Raw genomic sequence first — 17,927 nt, forward strand, 5'->3', positions numbered from 1 at the left:
GCTGGTTCCCCAGCCCAAGTCTGTCTCCATTTAATGGGTCCCTCCCCCAAACTCCGCTTTAGGGTTGCCAATTTTAATTGGACGGATTCCTGAAGATTTTATCACATGACATGATCTTTCATTAAAAATTAATCTTGAATTCCTGCAGACTCCCGGTCACCCTGGAGGATTGGCAATGCTACTCCAGTTTCCTGGGCCACACCCGTGTCCCCACCTAATGGATCCCTTCCTCTGGGTTCCTGGGAGAAGCGTCTGTCCTCCATGAGCAGGTCTCCTTCCCCATTCTCCAGGGCTGGGTCTCGATTCCTGTTTCTGGTTCCCTGGGCCTGGACCCCGTCCCTGTCACACACTGCGGGGAGCTCAGATTCCTGTGAATCCTGCGGACTTCCAGGCTGCGGGGAGGGATGAGTCAGCAGCTTCCTGAAGACGAGTCGCGAGTAGGCAAACACTTTCCCCCTACCTTTCCAAAACCCACATTGGTATAGTTAGACTAGCTCCCCCACCACCCCCACCACTCCACGCACCAGGAGACGATTCCAGGACGCTGGCTCTGAAACAAAAAAAGCGAGAGAAAGGCCCCATGACTAAGGGACTCCGTTAAATCATCCCACTGCTCCCATGAGGATCCCAGAAGATGAAGACGTTCCTGGGATACAGGAAGAGCTGAGTTGGGTCGTGTGCACATGGGCAGCACTCAGAGCAGCGGGAATGAGATCTCCAGGCTCATTATCCCCATCGGCCAACCTGACGGAGGGAGAAAGGTGAGCCCGCCAAAGCAGCCCCTGTTCCAGAGTCTGGGAACTGGGATTTTTAAGATGCTCCAGGATGGGGTCCCTCAGGTCTTAAGGTTAGAGGGGACGGTTAGGATCATCTACTCCAGCGTCTCCTGAAGTGTGGGGAAGGGCTAGCCGTGGTGGGAAAGGTGGGGTTTTAAGATGTAACCAGGAAAATGGGGGGTGGGGTCGCTAACACATTACTGACGGGCGAGTGGCACGATTGGTTTCTTTGCCTTGAGGAGGGGGCTCAGCTTTTAAAAGTCTTGGGAACAATCATTTAGTCTGAGCCCTGGCATAACCCAGGCCAGAGAACGTCGCCTACTGATTCCTGCACCCAGTCCAGTGATTTATTACACTGACTCGGCATTGAGAGGGATTTTATCGTACGCTGAAATCCAGCTGCAGAGGGGAAAGGGCATTAGAAGCTGAAAGACCCCAGAAGTGGCTCTGGTTTTCTACTCAAAATAACCACCCGGGGCTGATTTTCCCCGGCCCAGCGCCTTGCAGTCATGCACCCTGCGCCGAGTGAGTTCGGTGTGCAGGCAGGCTCCCAAATCCAGACAGCGGCACTTCTACATCCACTTTGCCCTGGCGTCAGGGACTGCCCTGAGCACCCATCCTGCAAACATTTACACACCTGAGCCCTCCCACTGCCATCCAAGGCTACTCCTACAGATGGAGTTAAACACGTGGCTAAAGCGTTTGCAGAGGTTCCAAAGAGCTGAGGCTCCGTGTAAAAGGAACATTACTTCAGTTATTCCAATCTTGGGTTGATGAGATGCTCCTGCCCGCCCCCTCCCTTCACAGCTGAGTCTCCCACCCAGTGGAATTCTCCAAGGAACTTCCCACTCCAAGAGACCCTGGACACTGTGGCCAGCGCTAGCTGTCCCTCTGACCCAATCCCATGCTTCAGGACATAGTCTGAACGCCACCGAGGTCAGTAATTAATTCCCCACCTGCATTTACAGGCCACAGTGTCTAGGGTCTCGGAGTGGGGAGTTCCTTGGAGAGTGACCAGAGAGATTGAAGTGATAGCTGGGAGTGCTGGTAGCATAGGGCCTGAGGAGAGAGTCTACATAACCAGACAATCCTGATGTCAGGATGCCAATGCCTGAGATGAAGGGGCGTCCAGGATTTCCAGGTTTATGGAACTTGGGTAGCAGATAGAAGACCCCTGGTTGGGGCTCTAGGGGTGTGTCTGTGCAGATTTGTTCTTGTGCTTTTTCAGGGAGTTTCTTGAGCAGATGCTGTAGTTTCTTTTGGTAACTCTCAGTGGGATCAGAGGGTAATGGCTTGTAGAAAGTGGTGTTGGAGAGCTGCCGAGCAGCCTCTTGTTCATATTCCGACCTATTCATGATGACAACAGCACCTCCTTTGTCAGCCTTTTTGATTATGATGTCTGAGCTGTTTCTGAGGCTGTGGAAGGCGTTGTGTTCTGCACGGCTGAGGTTATGGGGCAAGTGATGCTGCTTTTCCACAATTTCAGCCCGTGCACGTCGGCAGAAGCACTCTATGTAAAAGTCCAGTCTGTTGTTTCGACCTTCCGGAGCAGTCCACCCAGAATCCTTCCTTTCGTAGTCTTGGTAGGAAGCTCTCTGTGCGTTAGTATGTTGTTCTGAGGTGTGTTGGAAATATTCCTTGAGTCGGAGAGGTCGAAAATAGGATTCTAGGTCACCACAGAACTGTATCCTGCTTGTGGGGGTGGGAGGGGGGCAGAAGGAGAGGCCCCGAGATAGGACAGATTCTTCTGCTGGGCTAAGACTATAGTTGGATAGTTTAACAATATTGCCGGGTGGGTTCAAGGAACCACTGTTGTGGCCCCTTGTGGCATGTAGTAGTTTAGATCGTTTAGTGTCCTTTTTCTTTTGTAGAGAAGCAAAGTGTGTGTTGTACATGGCTTGCCTAGTTTTTGTAAAGCTCTCCAACACCACTTTCTACAAACCATTACCCTCTGATCCCACGGAAGGTTACCAAAAGTTAGTGCCTGTCTCACCCCCCAGCAACCTGCAAGGTCTTGTGCCAGCAAAGGGAAGCTGCTCCCAGATCTGGAGCTGCATTCCCCTGTCGTGAGGGCTGTCCTGCATCATGGTCTCCATGGGCTGGTAGGTCATCAACCTCCATCTCTGTCCCAGCTGCAGGATGGCTTCTGGTTCCTGCTCCTTCAGGCATCTGGAGATGCTGAAATACGGGTGGGGTTGGCAGAGCAGGAGAACACCCCATGAGGTTAAGAAATGGCAGTCAGAGCCTTTTCCCTCCCTGGGAGATTACGGTGTCCCTCTGTGGGGACTCCCTTCCTGGCAGATGCTGTGCTTTCGTTCCTGGACACTGCCAGGAGGCCCAGCTCCCAACCCTAGCAGCTTGGCTGTTCCATCCCGTACTGTGTACCCAAACTGCCTTGAAAGGACTATCCAAGCCCCTCCCAGGCCTGCTCCCATTGCGGGTCTCTCTCCTGGCTGAGCACAGGCTGTTCTGATATCGCCCAACGGGCCTGGATCCTAGTTACATGCTGCTCCTTCTCACGTGACCCCTGCACTTATTCCCTTCACCTGGGGAGAGGTTCAGTTCAGCTACTACCCCTTTCATGGCCATCTCACCCTGGGACAGCCTGAAACTGGAAACCTGGGCTCGAACAGTAACTGTTTGCTAGGAAAGGTGCTGAAGATGCAACAGAAGAGGAAATCCTTTGGACTGGATTGAAATTATTCCAAAGGAAAGTGAATGAGAGAAAATGTCCAGCGTTATCCTCCGAGCGAAAGAAAAAAATGAAGGTCAGAAAGGACCATTCTGTCCATCTTCTCTGTAACACAGGCCCTAGAACGTCACCGAGCGCTTCCTCCAGAAAACCTACGACATGGGACTGAGCCAGAGCATGTCTTCTGGAAAGACATCTCCACGCATTAGAGCCAGCTGCTCAGAAACAATCTTTCTTCTGCAGTGACGTGAAGTTAAAGGACACGGAAAAGAAGAAAACCTCGACTTGGGTTGTCACTGGAGCTGAAGCAGAGAGGCCAGGACAAACACGGCTAGGGCCCGGGACTGACTATCAGCAGATCTGCCGTTTTCTATTCCTGGCTTTCTGACCATGAGCGAATCTCTTTGCTTCTCTGTGCCTCAGTTTCCACGACTATAAAATAACGCTACTCAGGGTTATGTTTTCTTCTCTCCTCTTTTTCAAGGCGGGACACTTAGATACATTTGGGGCCTGTCTACGCTCCCGGTCTAGAGTGTATTTCTAAGCTGATGACCCCCACATGTTGTTCAGAAGCTATGGATGGCACAAGCTCCGAAGTTAATTCTGTGCTTAGCCCCTAGGGCACAGCTGGGCTGGGCGGCCTTTTCTCGCTGTGCTGTGAGGAGCAGGTTCTGGGCACTAGGGATATGAAGAGGCTCTCAAGGACTAATACTTGAAAATAAATATCAATGAACTGCAACCCAAATAAAAATCACTGCTGCTAACATTGGTGGGTGATAAAATAGTAGCAGAGTGGTAATTAATGATGAGGAGAGGGCAGTGACACAGAGCAATCGGATCCCTTGAGAAGCTGGACCCATTCAAAGAAAACCAGTTGGAAAAGAACCAAAGGAAGGGTCCTATTGCTAGCAACAAAGCATGCAGGCCACACGTACAGAATGGGGCAGTGTATCCAGGAAAGCACTGACTGTGAAGAGGATTTTGGGGCCATGCTCGGCAAGCCATTCAACATGAGCACCCAGGGTGATGCTGTGGTGAACAGGGCTAAAGCCATCATTAGATGTATGAAAAGAGCAGTGAGGAGCAGAGGGAGGTGACACACCATGAGGAAGACTGATCATGGAATCCTGCATCCAGTTTTGGCGTCCACCTTTGAAAAAAGATTTGGAAATATTGGAGATGGGGCAGCAAAAAGCAATGAAACATTTTGAGGGCTGGAGAAAAATGCCTGCGAGTGAGCTATTCATAGAATCATAGAATCATAGAATATCAGGGTTGGAAGGGACCCCAGAAGGTCATCTAGTCCAATCCCCTGCTCAAAGCAGGACCAATTCCCAGTTAAATCATCCCAGCCAGGGCTTTGTCAAGCCTGACCTTAAAAACCTCTAAGGAAGGAGATTCTACCACCTCCCTAGGTAACGCATTCCAGTGTTTCACCACTCTCTTAGTGAAAAAGTTTTTCCTAATATCCAATCTAAACCTCCCCCACTGCAACTTGAGACCATTACTCCTCGTTCTGTCATCTGCTACCATTGAGAACAGTCTAGAGCCATCCTCTTTGGAACCCCCTTTCAGGTAGTTGAAAGCAGCTATCAAATCCCCCCTCATTCTTCTCTTCTGCAGGCTAAACAATCCCAGCTCCCTCAGCCTCTCCTCATAACTCATGTGTTCCAGTCCCCTAATCATTTTTGTCGCCCTTCGCTGGACTCTCTCCAATTTATCCACATCCTTCTTGAAGTGTGGGGCCCAAAACTGGACACAGTACTCCAGATGAGGCCTCACCAATGTCGAATAGAGGGGAACGATCACGTCCCTCGATCTGCTCGCTATGCCCCTACTTATACATCCCAAAATGCCATTGGCCTTCTTGGCAACAAGGGCACACTGCTGACTCATATCCAGCTTCTCGTCCACTGTCACCCCTAGGTCCTTTTCCGCAGAACTGCTGCCTAGCCATTCGGTCCCTAGTCTGTAGCTGTGCATTGGGTTCTTCCGTCCTAAGTGCAGGACCCTGCACTTATCCTTATTGAACCTCATCAGATTCCTTTTGGCCCAATCTTCCAATTGGTCTAGGTCCTTCTGTATCCTATCCCTCCCCTCCAGCGTATCTACCACTCCTCCCAGTTTAGTATCATCCGCAAATTTGCTGAGAGTGCAATCCACACCATCCTCCAGATCATTTATGAAGATATTGAATAAAACCGGCCCCAGGACCGACCCTTGGGGCACTCCACTTGATACCGGCTGCCAACTAGACATGGAGCCATTGATCACTACCCGTTGAGCCCGACAATCTAGCCAGCTTTCTACCCACCTTATAGTGCATTCATCCAGCCCATACTTCCTTAACTTGCTGACAAGAATACTATGGGAGACCGTGTCAAAAGCTTTGCTAAAGTAGCAAAAAAGAGCTCAGCCTGTTTAGGTGATAAAAAAGATCGGGAGGTGACGTCATTTGAAGTGTTGAAGTGACTTCCTGAAGAGAAACTATCGGGTATTAAAGGGCTCATTAATCTAGCAGAGAAAAGCATAACAAGACGCAGTGGCTGGAAACTCAAAAAAGACCAATTCATATGAGAAAGAGGGCATACATATTCAACACTGAGAATGAATCACCAAAGGAACAAACTAGAAAGGGAAGTGGTGGAATTCCCCACCTCTTGATGTCTTCTAATGAAGACGAGATGGCTTTCTGGAACGTGTGTAGTCAAAAACTAGCTACTATTCTCTACAGAAGGCATGTGATTTGCAGGGGGTCTGATGACATACTCTAATTGTCTCTTCTGTCCATAAAGTCTGCTAATTTATGAAAAACTGAGCTTTGCATGGGGAGAAGCCTCTGATGTTTTACTGTGTTCGGCTTGAGCCCACAATGAACGCTCATTGCGTGGGGTGACCCAGGGGAAGCAGCTCAAACATCCGGTGTGGCTGGACAGGGGCAGGACATCAGCACTGCAGGGGAGGGGTGGGTGTGGCAGTGACATCACAAGGGCCTTTGGCAGGACCTCAGCCGATTGGACAAAGGTGGTGGGGAGGCGATGACCTCACAGAGAGATCTTGACATCAGCCAGGCAGGACAGGGGGGCAGGACAGGGGCCACCTCGGAGATCCCTGTGGCTTTGCTTCAGCACGTCTCCTTCTCGAGGTCTCTCCTGGAGGACTGAGAGAGCATTCACTTGCACGTACGTGAGCGCAAGGAGGACCCTCTTTGGAGTTTTCTCCTTTTCTTTTCCTGGTTTTGCTCGAAAACAGACATCCCTCTAGAGAAGGTAAGAGCCTCGGAGAGGTTTGGAACCTGTTCAGTCTGATCCATCAGGTGCCGGCTGATTTTTAGGAAAGGAAAACACTAGATTGTGGGGGCAGCATTTTATTTCCGACCTAGGACTTTGTCCCTTAGAATCACTGGGGACATTGGGGTTTCTCCTTTTTGTTTTCCCTTTTGCTCTGTCCCTCCTACCTTTCTCTTCTTGCTTCCTTTGTCCTCTTCCTCTGCTCTCCTCCCACCACCAGGAGCTGTGTGTCTGGAGCGGGGGTGGGGATTGTGGGAGGCCCTCACAGAGAGGTGAGACTGGACTAGTGCTCCGAGAGTGATCCCCTCGGTGGTGACCAGGGCCATTCTTTGGGCTATTTGGTGAGACCCTTTAGCCCCCCACCCCTCAAAGTCTCAACCTTGATTGGCTGAGGAGGGGGCTATTGACAGGGAGGAAACTCTGGTCTTTCTTGTTCTCTTTTATGACCAATCAAATAAGTCACAACCAGTTAGATGTTTGACCAATGTGGATGCTGCTCTCCATTCATTGTCTCAGAGCAGTTCATGATCCTCTCGAACATTCCAATTCTTCTGAAATACTTGCTGAATAATTACTATGAACAATTGTTAGTCTGTAGCTCATTTGAGAGCAACTGCATCAGCAAAGACAAGTCCCTGCACCTTTCTCAGCCTTCGTTTCTCCTTCTGTCAAGGAGGAATAACAATCCTCTCCCATCTACCTCGCCATGGGTGGGTGATGGGGATCCACTGAAGAGTGTCACTCGGAGCAGTGCAGACTAGGGGGTGTCCGATCACACTGAGCCAAAGCAGATTATGACCAAATATTCGATTTCATTTGCATTTTATTATTTTGAAATTGTGAAGAGCAGCAACTACTTAGCTCAGCCTGAAGCATCTCATCTAATGTTCTAGATCATAGTGTCTCCCCTTTGTGTACGACGAGACAGTTTAATGCGCTCTGACAAACAGGAGATGCTCTTGTTTTGCAAACAAATATTTTTGCAAAGAATTTTCATCCTACTTGTTATGATTTCAAGAAACAAAGTGGTTTTGTCTGAATGGATTTTCTGACAGAAAACGGTTTCCATGAAAATGTTCACACCTTATTTCCTGGGCTCTGGAAGTGCTGGGATGTCAGGATCCTGCAGGTGCTGTCACCTCCGCCCTAGGGCCGTGTTCTGCACCCCCCTTCTGCTGGCTGAGTTTCTTCCTCCCTTGGCAATAAGACAGACACTTGTTTTCACAGTCAGTCGATCGCCCTCGTGTCATCACCCTGCCTGCTGGCTGGGCAGGGTAACTCCTGAGGTCACCACCCTCTCCAGCCTGCCTTGGGCTTGGGGAGTGAGGAGGAGGGTGAGGGACGTCTGCTGACCCTGAACATCCGCCATCCATCGGACCATCACTGAGAGCAAGTGAGTGGCATTCGGGTTCCTCGGTGGCTTCCCCTGTCTGTGGGGAGAGGCAGAAAGAGGGGGAGAGGATATCTCCCAAGGGGGATTTCATTTGCAAACAGCCCCCAAGAGCCCCTCACTCTTAGACCGGGCAGGAGCTTCTCCAGAGCCGTCCCCAGTGTGTTTGGAAAGGTTCCAGCAATGGGGCTCCCAGCCCTTCCCTTGTGGGACACTGTTCCCCAGGCTGAGAGTCTCTGAGCTGGGCCAGAGCCTGTGAGCTGCTGAGCATGGAAATCAATGGGGAACGAGGAGGGCCCTGGTCTTCCTGTGCCTAGGGTCTTTGTGACTTTGACGTGGGGAATGGTTTCCCAGGAGAAGTCGGGACTCCTGGCTTCTGTTCCTTCTCTAGCCTGGGTGGGAGAGTGGCCTGGGATAAGAGGAGGGGGCTGCTTGTCCAGAGTAACCGATGGTCTTTGGGACTGACCCCATTGCTGGAAAAGGATGAGACTTCCTGGATATTGCAGCAGCAGGGATTACGAGGGGGAACGTTGGGAGCGGATCATGCAACGAACTCCTGCCCGTGTGTAGATGGCACTCCCTGAACTCCTGTGGGGGCAGAGGGGGCGGCTGTGGTTGGAGCAGGGAGGAGGAGGGCCGGAAAAGGGCCAGGAGTGAAAGGCTGCCTTGAGCCCAGACTCAGCCCTGCTCCCCGCTCGGTTCCAGGATGGCCAGGCTCCTGCGGATGTTGCGGAGGAAGGCTCTGCAGGTGACTCCAGAGCCTGAGGGAAGCAGCTGCCGCCTTCCCGAGGGGCAGAGCAAGCCCTGCGTCCCCGCTGGCGGGGAAGCAGGTCCCGTCCAGCCCAGACGGCGGAAGTCCCCGGCCTTCTGGAAAAGGACCCCGGCTCCCGGCGCAGGCGCCGAGCTGGGAGCGGCCCCGACCAGGCCCCGGTGGAGCTGGCCCAGGCTGCGGTTTGGCAGACAGGACCCAGCCCAGGAGGGGCGCCGGGCAGGGTGGCTCTGCGGCTGGTTGTGTGGGCAGCAGCGGCCCCAGGAGCCCAGCCCTCCTTCCCATCAGGAGGCATCGCCCTGCCCGGTCTCTGAGGACCTTCCAGCCCCCGCCGGCCAGGAGGTGGAAGGTCCCTGTCCCAGCACCGGCAGCTCAGCCTGGGACCGCGGCAGCACCTGGGCCTCTGGCAGCAGCCAGGCCGATGGAGGCCACTGCTTTGTGCCAGGTGAGGAGCCAGGCTGGGCTCCGGGAGGGCTGAGGACGGGATGTGAACACCCTGGGCCCAGACGCTCTCCCAGGGATCCGGGGGGGGGTCCCCAGCCCAGGTGTCTGGCCTGAGCCCCACGAACCCCACGGACAGCGGGGACACGGAAGCTCTGGGCTTCGGCAGCTGTTGGGGGCTGAAGGCATCCATGAGAGGGAGGTCTGGGGCCCCATCTGCCCTGGGTGCCTGAGTTGGGAAGGGGGGTCTGGAATCCTGCTCTGCCCACCACGCCCCTGTCCTTCCCTCCCTGGTGCAGGGACCCCCCTGGATTCGGAGCAGGAGGAAGGGGTGGACGTGGCCAAAGATGAAGCTGCTCTCAAGGTCATCCGAGAGCAGCTCCAGTGCAGAGATAAGGTACAAATGTTCCCCACCTGGGCTGGAACCAAGATGGCCCTGTCCCTTCCCAGCATCCCCACCCCCTGCCGAAGGTCTTGTCCTTCCTGATCCACCACCCTAATGGGGCCCTTTTACATCCATGATGTGGGACCCCCAAGATGGGGGTGTTTGTCCCACAACAGCCGAGGTCGTCTCCCCCCACGGGCACTGTCCCGGTTCCTGATCCTGCTTGTGTAGGAGTGCGGGGGGATTTGGAGAATAGGCGGGTCCCCACAATCCCCCATTGAGGCCTGAGCCCTGGAGCTGGTGTGGGTGGGGCAGGAAGGTCCCTCGCTAACAGGTTCTCTCTCGCTATCCCCCACTCCTGGTGGGTCCAGGATGAGGGGCACCAGCTCCTGTTCCTTCAGGCCATCTACCCCGCATGTCTGGCTGCACGGGAGAGAGGGGAGGACACGCTGGAGCCGCGCTGCTGCAAGGCGGCTGTGGTGAAGAGGATCGTGGTGAGTGAGACACGCCATACGGCAGCTGGAGGGAGGAGGGAGACATGGGATTGGCAGGGGTAGGGCCAGGCTAATGGGTGGGGGCTGGGTGGTGTTGGAGGGGGCAGCAGAGGGCAGGGATTGCTGGGGCTGAAGACTTGGGAGAAATTCTGAGATTGGTGGGAAGTGGGCAGGGGGGGAATTGTGGGGCTGGATGGCAGCTGAGAGTGGGGGACAAGGAATCCCATGGTCCCAGCTCGGTCGTCGGGATGGGGCTGAATGGGGGCAGTTTTGACAGGGAGGAGGAGAGAAGGGGATTGGGAGTGAGCTGGGCAGGAATCCGGGAAGGGGGACAAGTTGGATGGGCAGGAAGGAATCGGGGGAGCGGGAGGTGGTGGGGGATCCTGCTGGCCATGTGGGGCACTGGCTGTGTCATCTCCCCACTGGGAGGTGTCAGTCGGGCCTGAATCTCACACGCTCCTTTGTCTCCTTCGCGTCTCACAGGAGCTCATCGAGGAGCTTCCCGACGACTCGTCACCCAGCGCCGTCCTCGCCCACTCCCTGGCTGCAGTGGGCTACCTCTGGTACTGAGACAGCCCCACCCCCCACCCCGCTGGCTCCCCTCACCCCAGTGCTGCTCAGGCCCAAGGCTGGGAGTCACCGTCACTGTCCCGCCCAGGTCACCTCCCAAGAGTGGCGCCTCTGGCAGAGATGGTGGGGAGGGAAGGGTCACTCCCTCCTGGCGGGGCTCTTCTTTTCACTCCCATAACATGACAGGGGCCTTGGGGAGGGGCTCACTCCCGGGCTCAGATACAGGAGCGGCCGCAGGCTCCAGGGAACAGGAGCTACTCCTGTCCTGCCACTGTCTGTCTGGGAAGCCTTGGCCTTGTCATTCCCGAGCTCAGTGCCTCAGTTTCCATTCTCGCCAGCCTGTGCCTCTATCCCTGTGGGTTGGTGTCTGTGTTGGCCACAGTCCCACCCCCATACTGCACAGTCTAATACCAGCTCCTCTCTCTTGCCAGCACCATGAAACCTGCCCTGGAGCCAGCCCTAGAGACCCACCTCTTGCGAGCTGCCCTTCACTCCGTCTTCACCCTGGGCACGGAGAAGGACACCACCGACATCCAGGTACATCCTCCTCCTCCATCCTCCTCCTCTTCCAGAGTGCTCCTTGGTCCTGCTCCCTTGATTCGCTGGAGCTCCAGATTTCGGGGTGGGGTAGCGGAGATGGAACAAGCTGCAGGGTTGGATCCTTCCCTCCAGCAGGGAAGAGATTACCCCTCTCTGGGGGATTTCTTTCTTTCTTTCTTTCTTTCTTTCTTTCTTTCTTTCTTTCTTTCTTTCTTTCTTTCTTTCTTTCTTTCTTTCTTTCTTCCATAAGCCGTGTTTTGCCCAGAAGCCCAGCCTCCATCCATAGCAACTTGGCTGTTTCATACTCTTCTGCCTACAAGGCCCTCGGCAGGGACCTGCTAAACTCATGGATCAAAGGTCCAGGGGTCATCAATTCTTGTGAATTGCCTGCAGTGGGATGTGAAGGAGAGAGGCCAGGAGATGTGTTTGGGAGTCTCCCCAGTGCTTCCCAGAGACCCCTCTTCCCATCCTGTGGCAGGTGTAGGCTCAGGTTCCCTAACTCTGACCCATGCTTTGCAGGCTCTGCATAAAGTCATCCCAGAGGTCCTGGATGCCATGCTGGGGAATCTGCTGGCAGAGTCCCCAGACACAGACAGGCTCCACTTCATCTTGGAGGTGAGCCCCGTTTTACCTGAACTCTTTGGGGGACTGGTAAGGAGAGAAGGGAAGATCCATTTTCTATTGTGTCCTCCTAGCTGGGTCCCCAGTGGGCCGTCCTTGGTTGGGGAGGTCAGTGCAATGCAGTGTCAGGTCCTTCCTTCTTGAGGGACAGAGGAAGGAGCTGGGACTTCAAGCCAGACCTCTGCCTGGTTCTGCGGAGCACGAACCACAGGGCTCCTGGCTGTCTTGGGGAGTGAGAGTCTGAAAACCCACCCTTCCCCCACCCCTCCAACACACACACGCCATGAGATTTGGGAGATGGTTCTCAGAGAAGAGGCACATGCTCCTTCCTAGAGAAACAGGAGGACCCCAGGGAATCAGCCCTTCCCTCTGATCTGCTCTGATATTCCTGGGGGGATTGTGCTCTCAGTCACTCCCTACACCCCCCTAAGGATTTGCGTAGCAGGGAAGGGTGAGGGTTCAGTCTCCTTTCTGGTGAACTGTTCAGGAATCAGGAGTTCTGGGAGGAGGGGACCAGCCCCGACCCCCAACATTGTCCCAATCTAGAGAGATGCTGACAAGTTGTGACCTGCAAGGTACAAGCTGCGTCCTGTGGGAAAGAATCCCCTTCTAAAGCTCTGCCATCAAGGCCTCAGATATTCCCCCCTGCACAGAATGTCTCAAGCCCCTGGGGCTGGGGGCGTGGGGGGCTCATTTGCAAAGCAGGTGCAGCTGGCCATTGAGTCTGACCTGCCTCCTTTCCCCACAGCATGTCAACTTCTGGGTCGTGTCCAGGGTGTCCCAGGAGCGAGCCAGGGCCATCAGGAGCAGCACAGCCCTGCTCAGATACACAGTCACCCTCCCTGAGTTTGACGTAAGTGACCTCCGACCCCAGCTTGCTGGCTCCAGGCGGAGGCGGGCTGGCTCCAGCGGGCTGCAGGATCTGCTGCTGCCGGGGCTGTGGCTTAGGAGGGTTCTTCATGAGGAGGCAGGGTCAGAGCAGGGACTTAGCTCGGCTTGAGTCAAGTTCTTCTGGTCCTGGTTCAGTGTTGTCCCTGGGCCTTTAAGGAGCCCATGCTCCACCCCTGCTTGGCATCCCAAAACAGCTCCGGGCTCCCTTGGCAGCAGAGCAAATGAAGGGTCGATCTCAAGCTCCTCTCCCCCAGCATCTCCTGCAGAGGGGCTAAGGGGAAGGAGCCCTCTGGCCCAGGGAGGACAGGGAGCTAACAGGAAAATGCTGATGGAGTCCCCTCTCCTCTCCCTTCCATTAGATCTCAGCCGAGTTCCCTAGGATGGGGCACCATGTGGCCCAGCTGGCTCTATTTGTCAGCGATCCAGACAAGGACATCAGCCGGCAGGCCAGGGAGGGGACTTACCGGCTCTACCAGCTGCTGCTCCGACAGAGGGGTAAGGAACCCAGCTGGGACACGGAACCCAACAGGGGACTGAGAGTGACCACAGGTGGACAATGGGACCCCAGACCATTTCTCTCAGACTGACCCCAGCTGGAGGACAAGTCTCTCTCTGCCTCTGTTCTTCTCCACTCCACTGTGGAGCCACCATTGGGATTGGAAGGACACAGAAACTGCAACCAGAATGAGGAGAAAAGTCTCTCTCTCTCTCTCTCTCTTCCAGGCCTGACCATACATGACGCGGAAGATCTCTGGTGCTATGACTGGCACCAGGACAGCAGGCTCTTGGGCTACAAAAATACAGCCAGAGTTGGGGAGGTAAGGGCACTGTGTCAGGGCATGACACAGCCCGGGGAGTGGGGCTGGCTGGGTTCCCTGCAGTGGATGCCTCCTGGAGACAGGAAAAGAGCCCACTCCTTATTTCCAGCTCAGAGCTCCTCATCCAGCAACCAGTGGGACAGGCTGGTGCTAAAGGTCCCACATTGGAACCTCGCTAGTTGCCGTGATTTGAGTGTCTTAAATGGATGCATTGCTCCGTGGCATAAGGAGGATCCCCGGGTGGGTGAGTTAATATAGGATTATGGCTCTGGGTGTCTCTCTGCTCCTTGTCCCTCTGGCTGATCCCCAAGTGTCTGAGAGGAGAGCACTGGGTCAGTCAGTCACGATTCCTTGATCAGACCCCTGTTTAATTCCCTGCACCCTGTAGAAGCAGAGAAAGGAGGTGGGCTTTGCCCAATTCCATTGCCGGTCAGGAAGCAGAATGCCCCAACCTGGGAACTGGGTAGGGGACATAGTGCGCTCCAGAGCCAATATGGACCACATGCGCCCCCCTCATGTCTCCAGACCTGGCCAGGGAATGGCAGAGTATCTGGACCTCAGCCACTGTTCCAAAGAAGCACATTGTCACTGACCCAAGTTGCGGCTACTTACTGCACGAGTAGAAAATCAAAGACATCGACCCCACCCCCCGCCCCCGTCTCACAACTGTGGTGAGAATATCCAAACCTTCGAACACACCGTAACACAGTGCCCCCAGACTGGAGTCAAAGGTGAAATGGGTGATTTCCACAACATCACAGAGGAGGCCTTGGAGTGGCTCCTGGATCGACAAGGGCATCGACAGAACGCTGCTCCACAGACGCCCCGTGAGAGAGACTGTGTGAGCTTGTCCCTCCTCCCACAAGCTGAATTGCTGCAGCAGAAGAAAAGTCTCCGAGGAGTGTCTGGGATGGGGACTGGGCCATGAGTCTCCTTGTCCTTGTCAGGCTGCAGGTTGGATTCCCCTTGAAGAAACCAAGGAGCTACAGAGGTCATTCCCAGTGACGAGAGAAGTCACTAAGCTGGCGGGGAAGAGACCTTTGGCTGTCAGCTCCAACCCCCTCGCCACCCACAACACACACACACTCCTCTAGGCGCTGAGATGCAGGAGATCTCTCTGCTGGAAGCAACACAGGGTCCCCTGTCGTCTCTGTGCCCTGCACAGCAGAGTGGGCCTGCTCACACACATTAGAGATCCATTTCTAGCCCATCCTGGCCCCTGCCATAAATTGCCCTCCCGAAAGAGCCACTGGACGCTTTGGTCCCTAAGCACCTGCGACCTTTTCATAAAGGGGCTTCCCTGAGCCCTGGGACCCTGAAAGAGTCCTGGGGAATGAACTGCCTTGGCCACAGCAGCTCTCTTCCCTGCCCTTTGGGGCACTAGACGGTGATGGCATTGTACGGCCAGGACTTGGAGGCTGGCTCTGGGCAATCTGCTCGAGCCTCGTGTCCTCTTGCTTCTAGGTCTTTGGAAAATTCTTCTGCGACGGGCAGAAAAGATCCTTTCTGCAGACAGCAGTGCTGGCCATCCACGACCCCCTGCTGCGTGTCAGCCAGGCTGGGCTGGTGCTCGTCTACTCCCTCCTGGGGGAAGCCCAGCAACTGATGGGGGTCACGGTAAGCAGCTGCAATCGACTCAGGAGCTTGGGGTGGGGCCCAGGACCTCATTCCCATCCGATCGCCATTCCCTGGCCTGGTAGCAAGGAGCCTAGTGCAGACTTCTGGACTCCATGGACTTCTCGTCTTAGGATGTGGTGCTCTGCTGTCACTCCTGGAAAGGACAGGAGAGTCCCCTAAGTGCCCTCTGGGAACCTTTCCTGCTCCAGAGAGCTGCACCCATTTCCCCATGGCCTAGTGTCCATGTCACCCGAGCCACCATCGAGAGTTGCTCCCATCCCTGGCAGCCTGGGAGGCCAAGGACTGACTGGAGATGGCGACTGACCAGGAAGGGCTGAGGCACATGAGCGTGGGAAGCTGGTCTTGCTGCTGGTAGGGCTGGACCCGCTCTGGAGCGATTGGGAGGATTCAGTCAGCAGGGGCTGCTGACCTGCCCCCTTCACCAGGGCTGCCATCCTGTGGCTTCAGCTTTTGTCACTGGGGTGACTTGGGGAAAGGTCTCAGCCTCTCCCCATCCCACTTCACTGCTGCCAGAATCCCTCCTGCCCCCCGCCACCCTGCTAGAGCCCCCTCCCTGCCCTACCTGGGTGGGGATGGAGGTGGGGGTGGAGGAGAGGGTTCTACGAACTTGAGCGGTGTCCCCAGGTGGGTTGGAGGTGGAACAGCTGTCAGGGGCACGGATGGGGAGGTGGCAGGAGCTCACCCGACAAGGAGGGGGATTGGCACTGGAGGTCACTAGAGAGGACAGCAAGCCTCCATCCTGGGGGTCGGGAGGGTGAATCCACCACTCAGACATGAGCAGCTGCTGGGTGGAAATGATGGTGCTGGTTCCAGGTGCCCTTAATCCTCCCTGATTCCTGGGGAGTGTCTCCGTCTCTGACAGGTTCTCGTTCCCCTGCAGCACGAGGATGTCACAGCCAAGGTCATGGGCCAGCTTCACATCATCAGGCACTTGCACCAGATGCCCGAGGCGCTGCAAGGGCTGTGGCTCATCTAATGCTCTGAAAGGTTCCCCTCCCTGTTCAGCAAGTCCCGCTCCCTGCTGCAGGTACTGCTCTGTCTCACTGTAAATGCGGGGCTAATGGAAGCGGAAATGGAGGCCTCCTAGAGAACAGACTCTGACCTCCTCCTGATCAGCAATGGGGTTTCACCGTCCTCTCAGCAAACCTGTCAGCCGGGCTGGACCAGATTTGAAGGAGGAGGGTATCTAACAGGGTGGCTTGGCCCGTGGCTGCCCAGCCTGGGGCTAGGCCAAGTTGATGACCAAGTGAGCCCCACCTGAGAGGAAACAAGGACCCTACCTCCTCATGCTTGTTTCTGTTCAAGACATTTTTGGACTTTGTTTGGAAGGAGCACGACCCAGGAAGGAGTGGAGTAAAGGCCAGTCACCTGGTTGGGGGGCTGAGTTCCCAGCCAACAAACTGCAAGCGTGAGTATCAGCAGGGTTGCTAGCCCAGCGAGAAAGCGGTGACACAAGGCCTGGCCAGCATCTAGCGGTGAGTGAACTCTGGTACGCACCTGCTTCCTTTCTGGAAAGAGCCTGGTATTGGAGAGTGGGTGGGGAGAGCAGGGAGGTGGGAGGGGTTCCTGAGGCTGGGGTGGGGAGGAAGCTGTGGGGCTGGGAGGGGAAGGACATGGCCCAGCTTGTGGGAGGGATCCTGCTGGCTGTGTCTGGAGCCCTGTGTAGCCTCTTCTGTGGGAAGTTCCCATGGGTCAGTGGGGCCTGAATCTCTCCTGCTCCTTTGGTCTCTTTGGGCTTCACAGGAGGTGTCTGGTGAAGTGCCCTTGGACTCTGGGCCCAGCACCGCTCAGAAATTATTCGCTACCTTCAGAGAGACAGGGCACAGCTCAGCCTGTTGGGTAGTCTGGAGACTCACACTTCACTTGAACACACGACACTGAGGTGGTTTTGGAAGCACAGTAACAAAGAAGAGATTTAAGTGACACTAAGGAAGAGAAAGAGACAAATTTCAAACAGACAAACAAAACACAACACAGTTGTAGTGACTAAAACTGAATCTTAACAAGTCCCAATCTTTGCCTTAGCAGTTTCCAGACTAACATCTCAGCTTTCCTAACAGACCTTCTTTGATGTCCCTGTAGGGTAGAAAACTTCTCTGTCGAATCCGCTGATTTGATTGCTTCGCCTTCTGGTTTCAGACCCTCTGTTCTCCTTCTGGGGTGCCTGGACCCTGATTGTAACATCTCTCTGGTCCAGCCTCTTACACAGATGTGTGCTGCAGCCAGCCTATCGCAGGGAGCAGTGGAGACAGATGATCTCATCCCGTCAGACCAAGAAACAGGGGTCCCAGTGAGGCTTAGATGGAAGATCCCAGGCATCTCCTGGAGGTAAGAACCATCCACTCTTCCGGGCACTTGGGGCTGTTGCAACAAAGAGGGGGCTCCTGTTCCATAGCCTATTTGTCCTCATGACTGTGTTTTTTTATTCTCAGAGGATGCGTCTGGGACCCTGGAGACTCTTTCGTGAAGGAGGTTTGAGCGGGGAGAGATCAGTCACTGTCATGACCCCCAGGTCATTAACCCGGGTCTCCAGGGTTCCTGGGAGCAGCCACCTGGAAACCTACGAAAAACTGCTTACCTAGGACTGACGAAGTCCAGACCCAATTTGAGGC

General features: G+C 54.9%; 1 protein-coding gene across 1 annotated transcript; it reads left to right on the forward strand.

The window, feature by feature from the left end:
* The first annotated feature begins 1,285 nt into the window (after positions 1-1,285).
* On the forward strand, positions 1,286-17,609 carry LOC140897521 (maestro heat-like repeat-containing protein family member 1). Its single transcript, XM_073310239.1, has 6 exons — positions 1,286-1,301; positions 9,658-9,755; positions 10,115-10,237; positions 10,721-10,800; positions 11,239-11,344; positions 17,538-17,609. The coding sequence occupies exons 1-6, from the start codon at positions 1,286-1,288 to the stop codon at positions 17,607-17,609; spliced, it is 495 nt and encodes a 164-aa protein (XP_073166340.1).
* The last annotated feature ends 318 nt before the right edge of the window (positions 17,610-17,927 follow it).

This window comes from Lepidochelys kempii, chromosome 14 (genome assembly GCF_965140265.1).
Source record: "Lepidochelys kempii isolate rLepKem1 chromosome 14, rLepKem1.hap2, whole genome shotgun sequence".
Lineage (NCBI taxonomy): Eukaryota > Metazoa > Chordata > Testudines > Cheloniidae > Lepidochelys > Lepidochelys kempii.

Excerpts from the sequence above, each read along its gene's own strand:
- LOC140897521 (XM_073310239.1), top strand. Across the intron at positions 10,238-10,720 it reads CTGTGGTGAAGAGGATCGTG|GAGCTCATCGAGGAGCTTCC; the intron begins GTGAGTGAGACA and ends CGCGTCTCACAG. Across the intron at positions 10,801-11,238 it reads GCTGCAGTGGGCTACCTCTG|CACCATGAAACCTGCCCTGG; the intron begins GTACTGAGACAG and ends CTCTCTTGCCAG.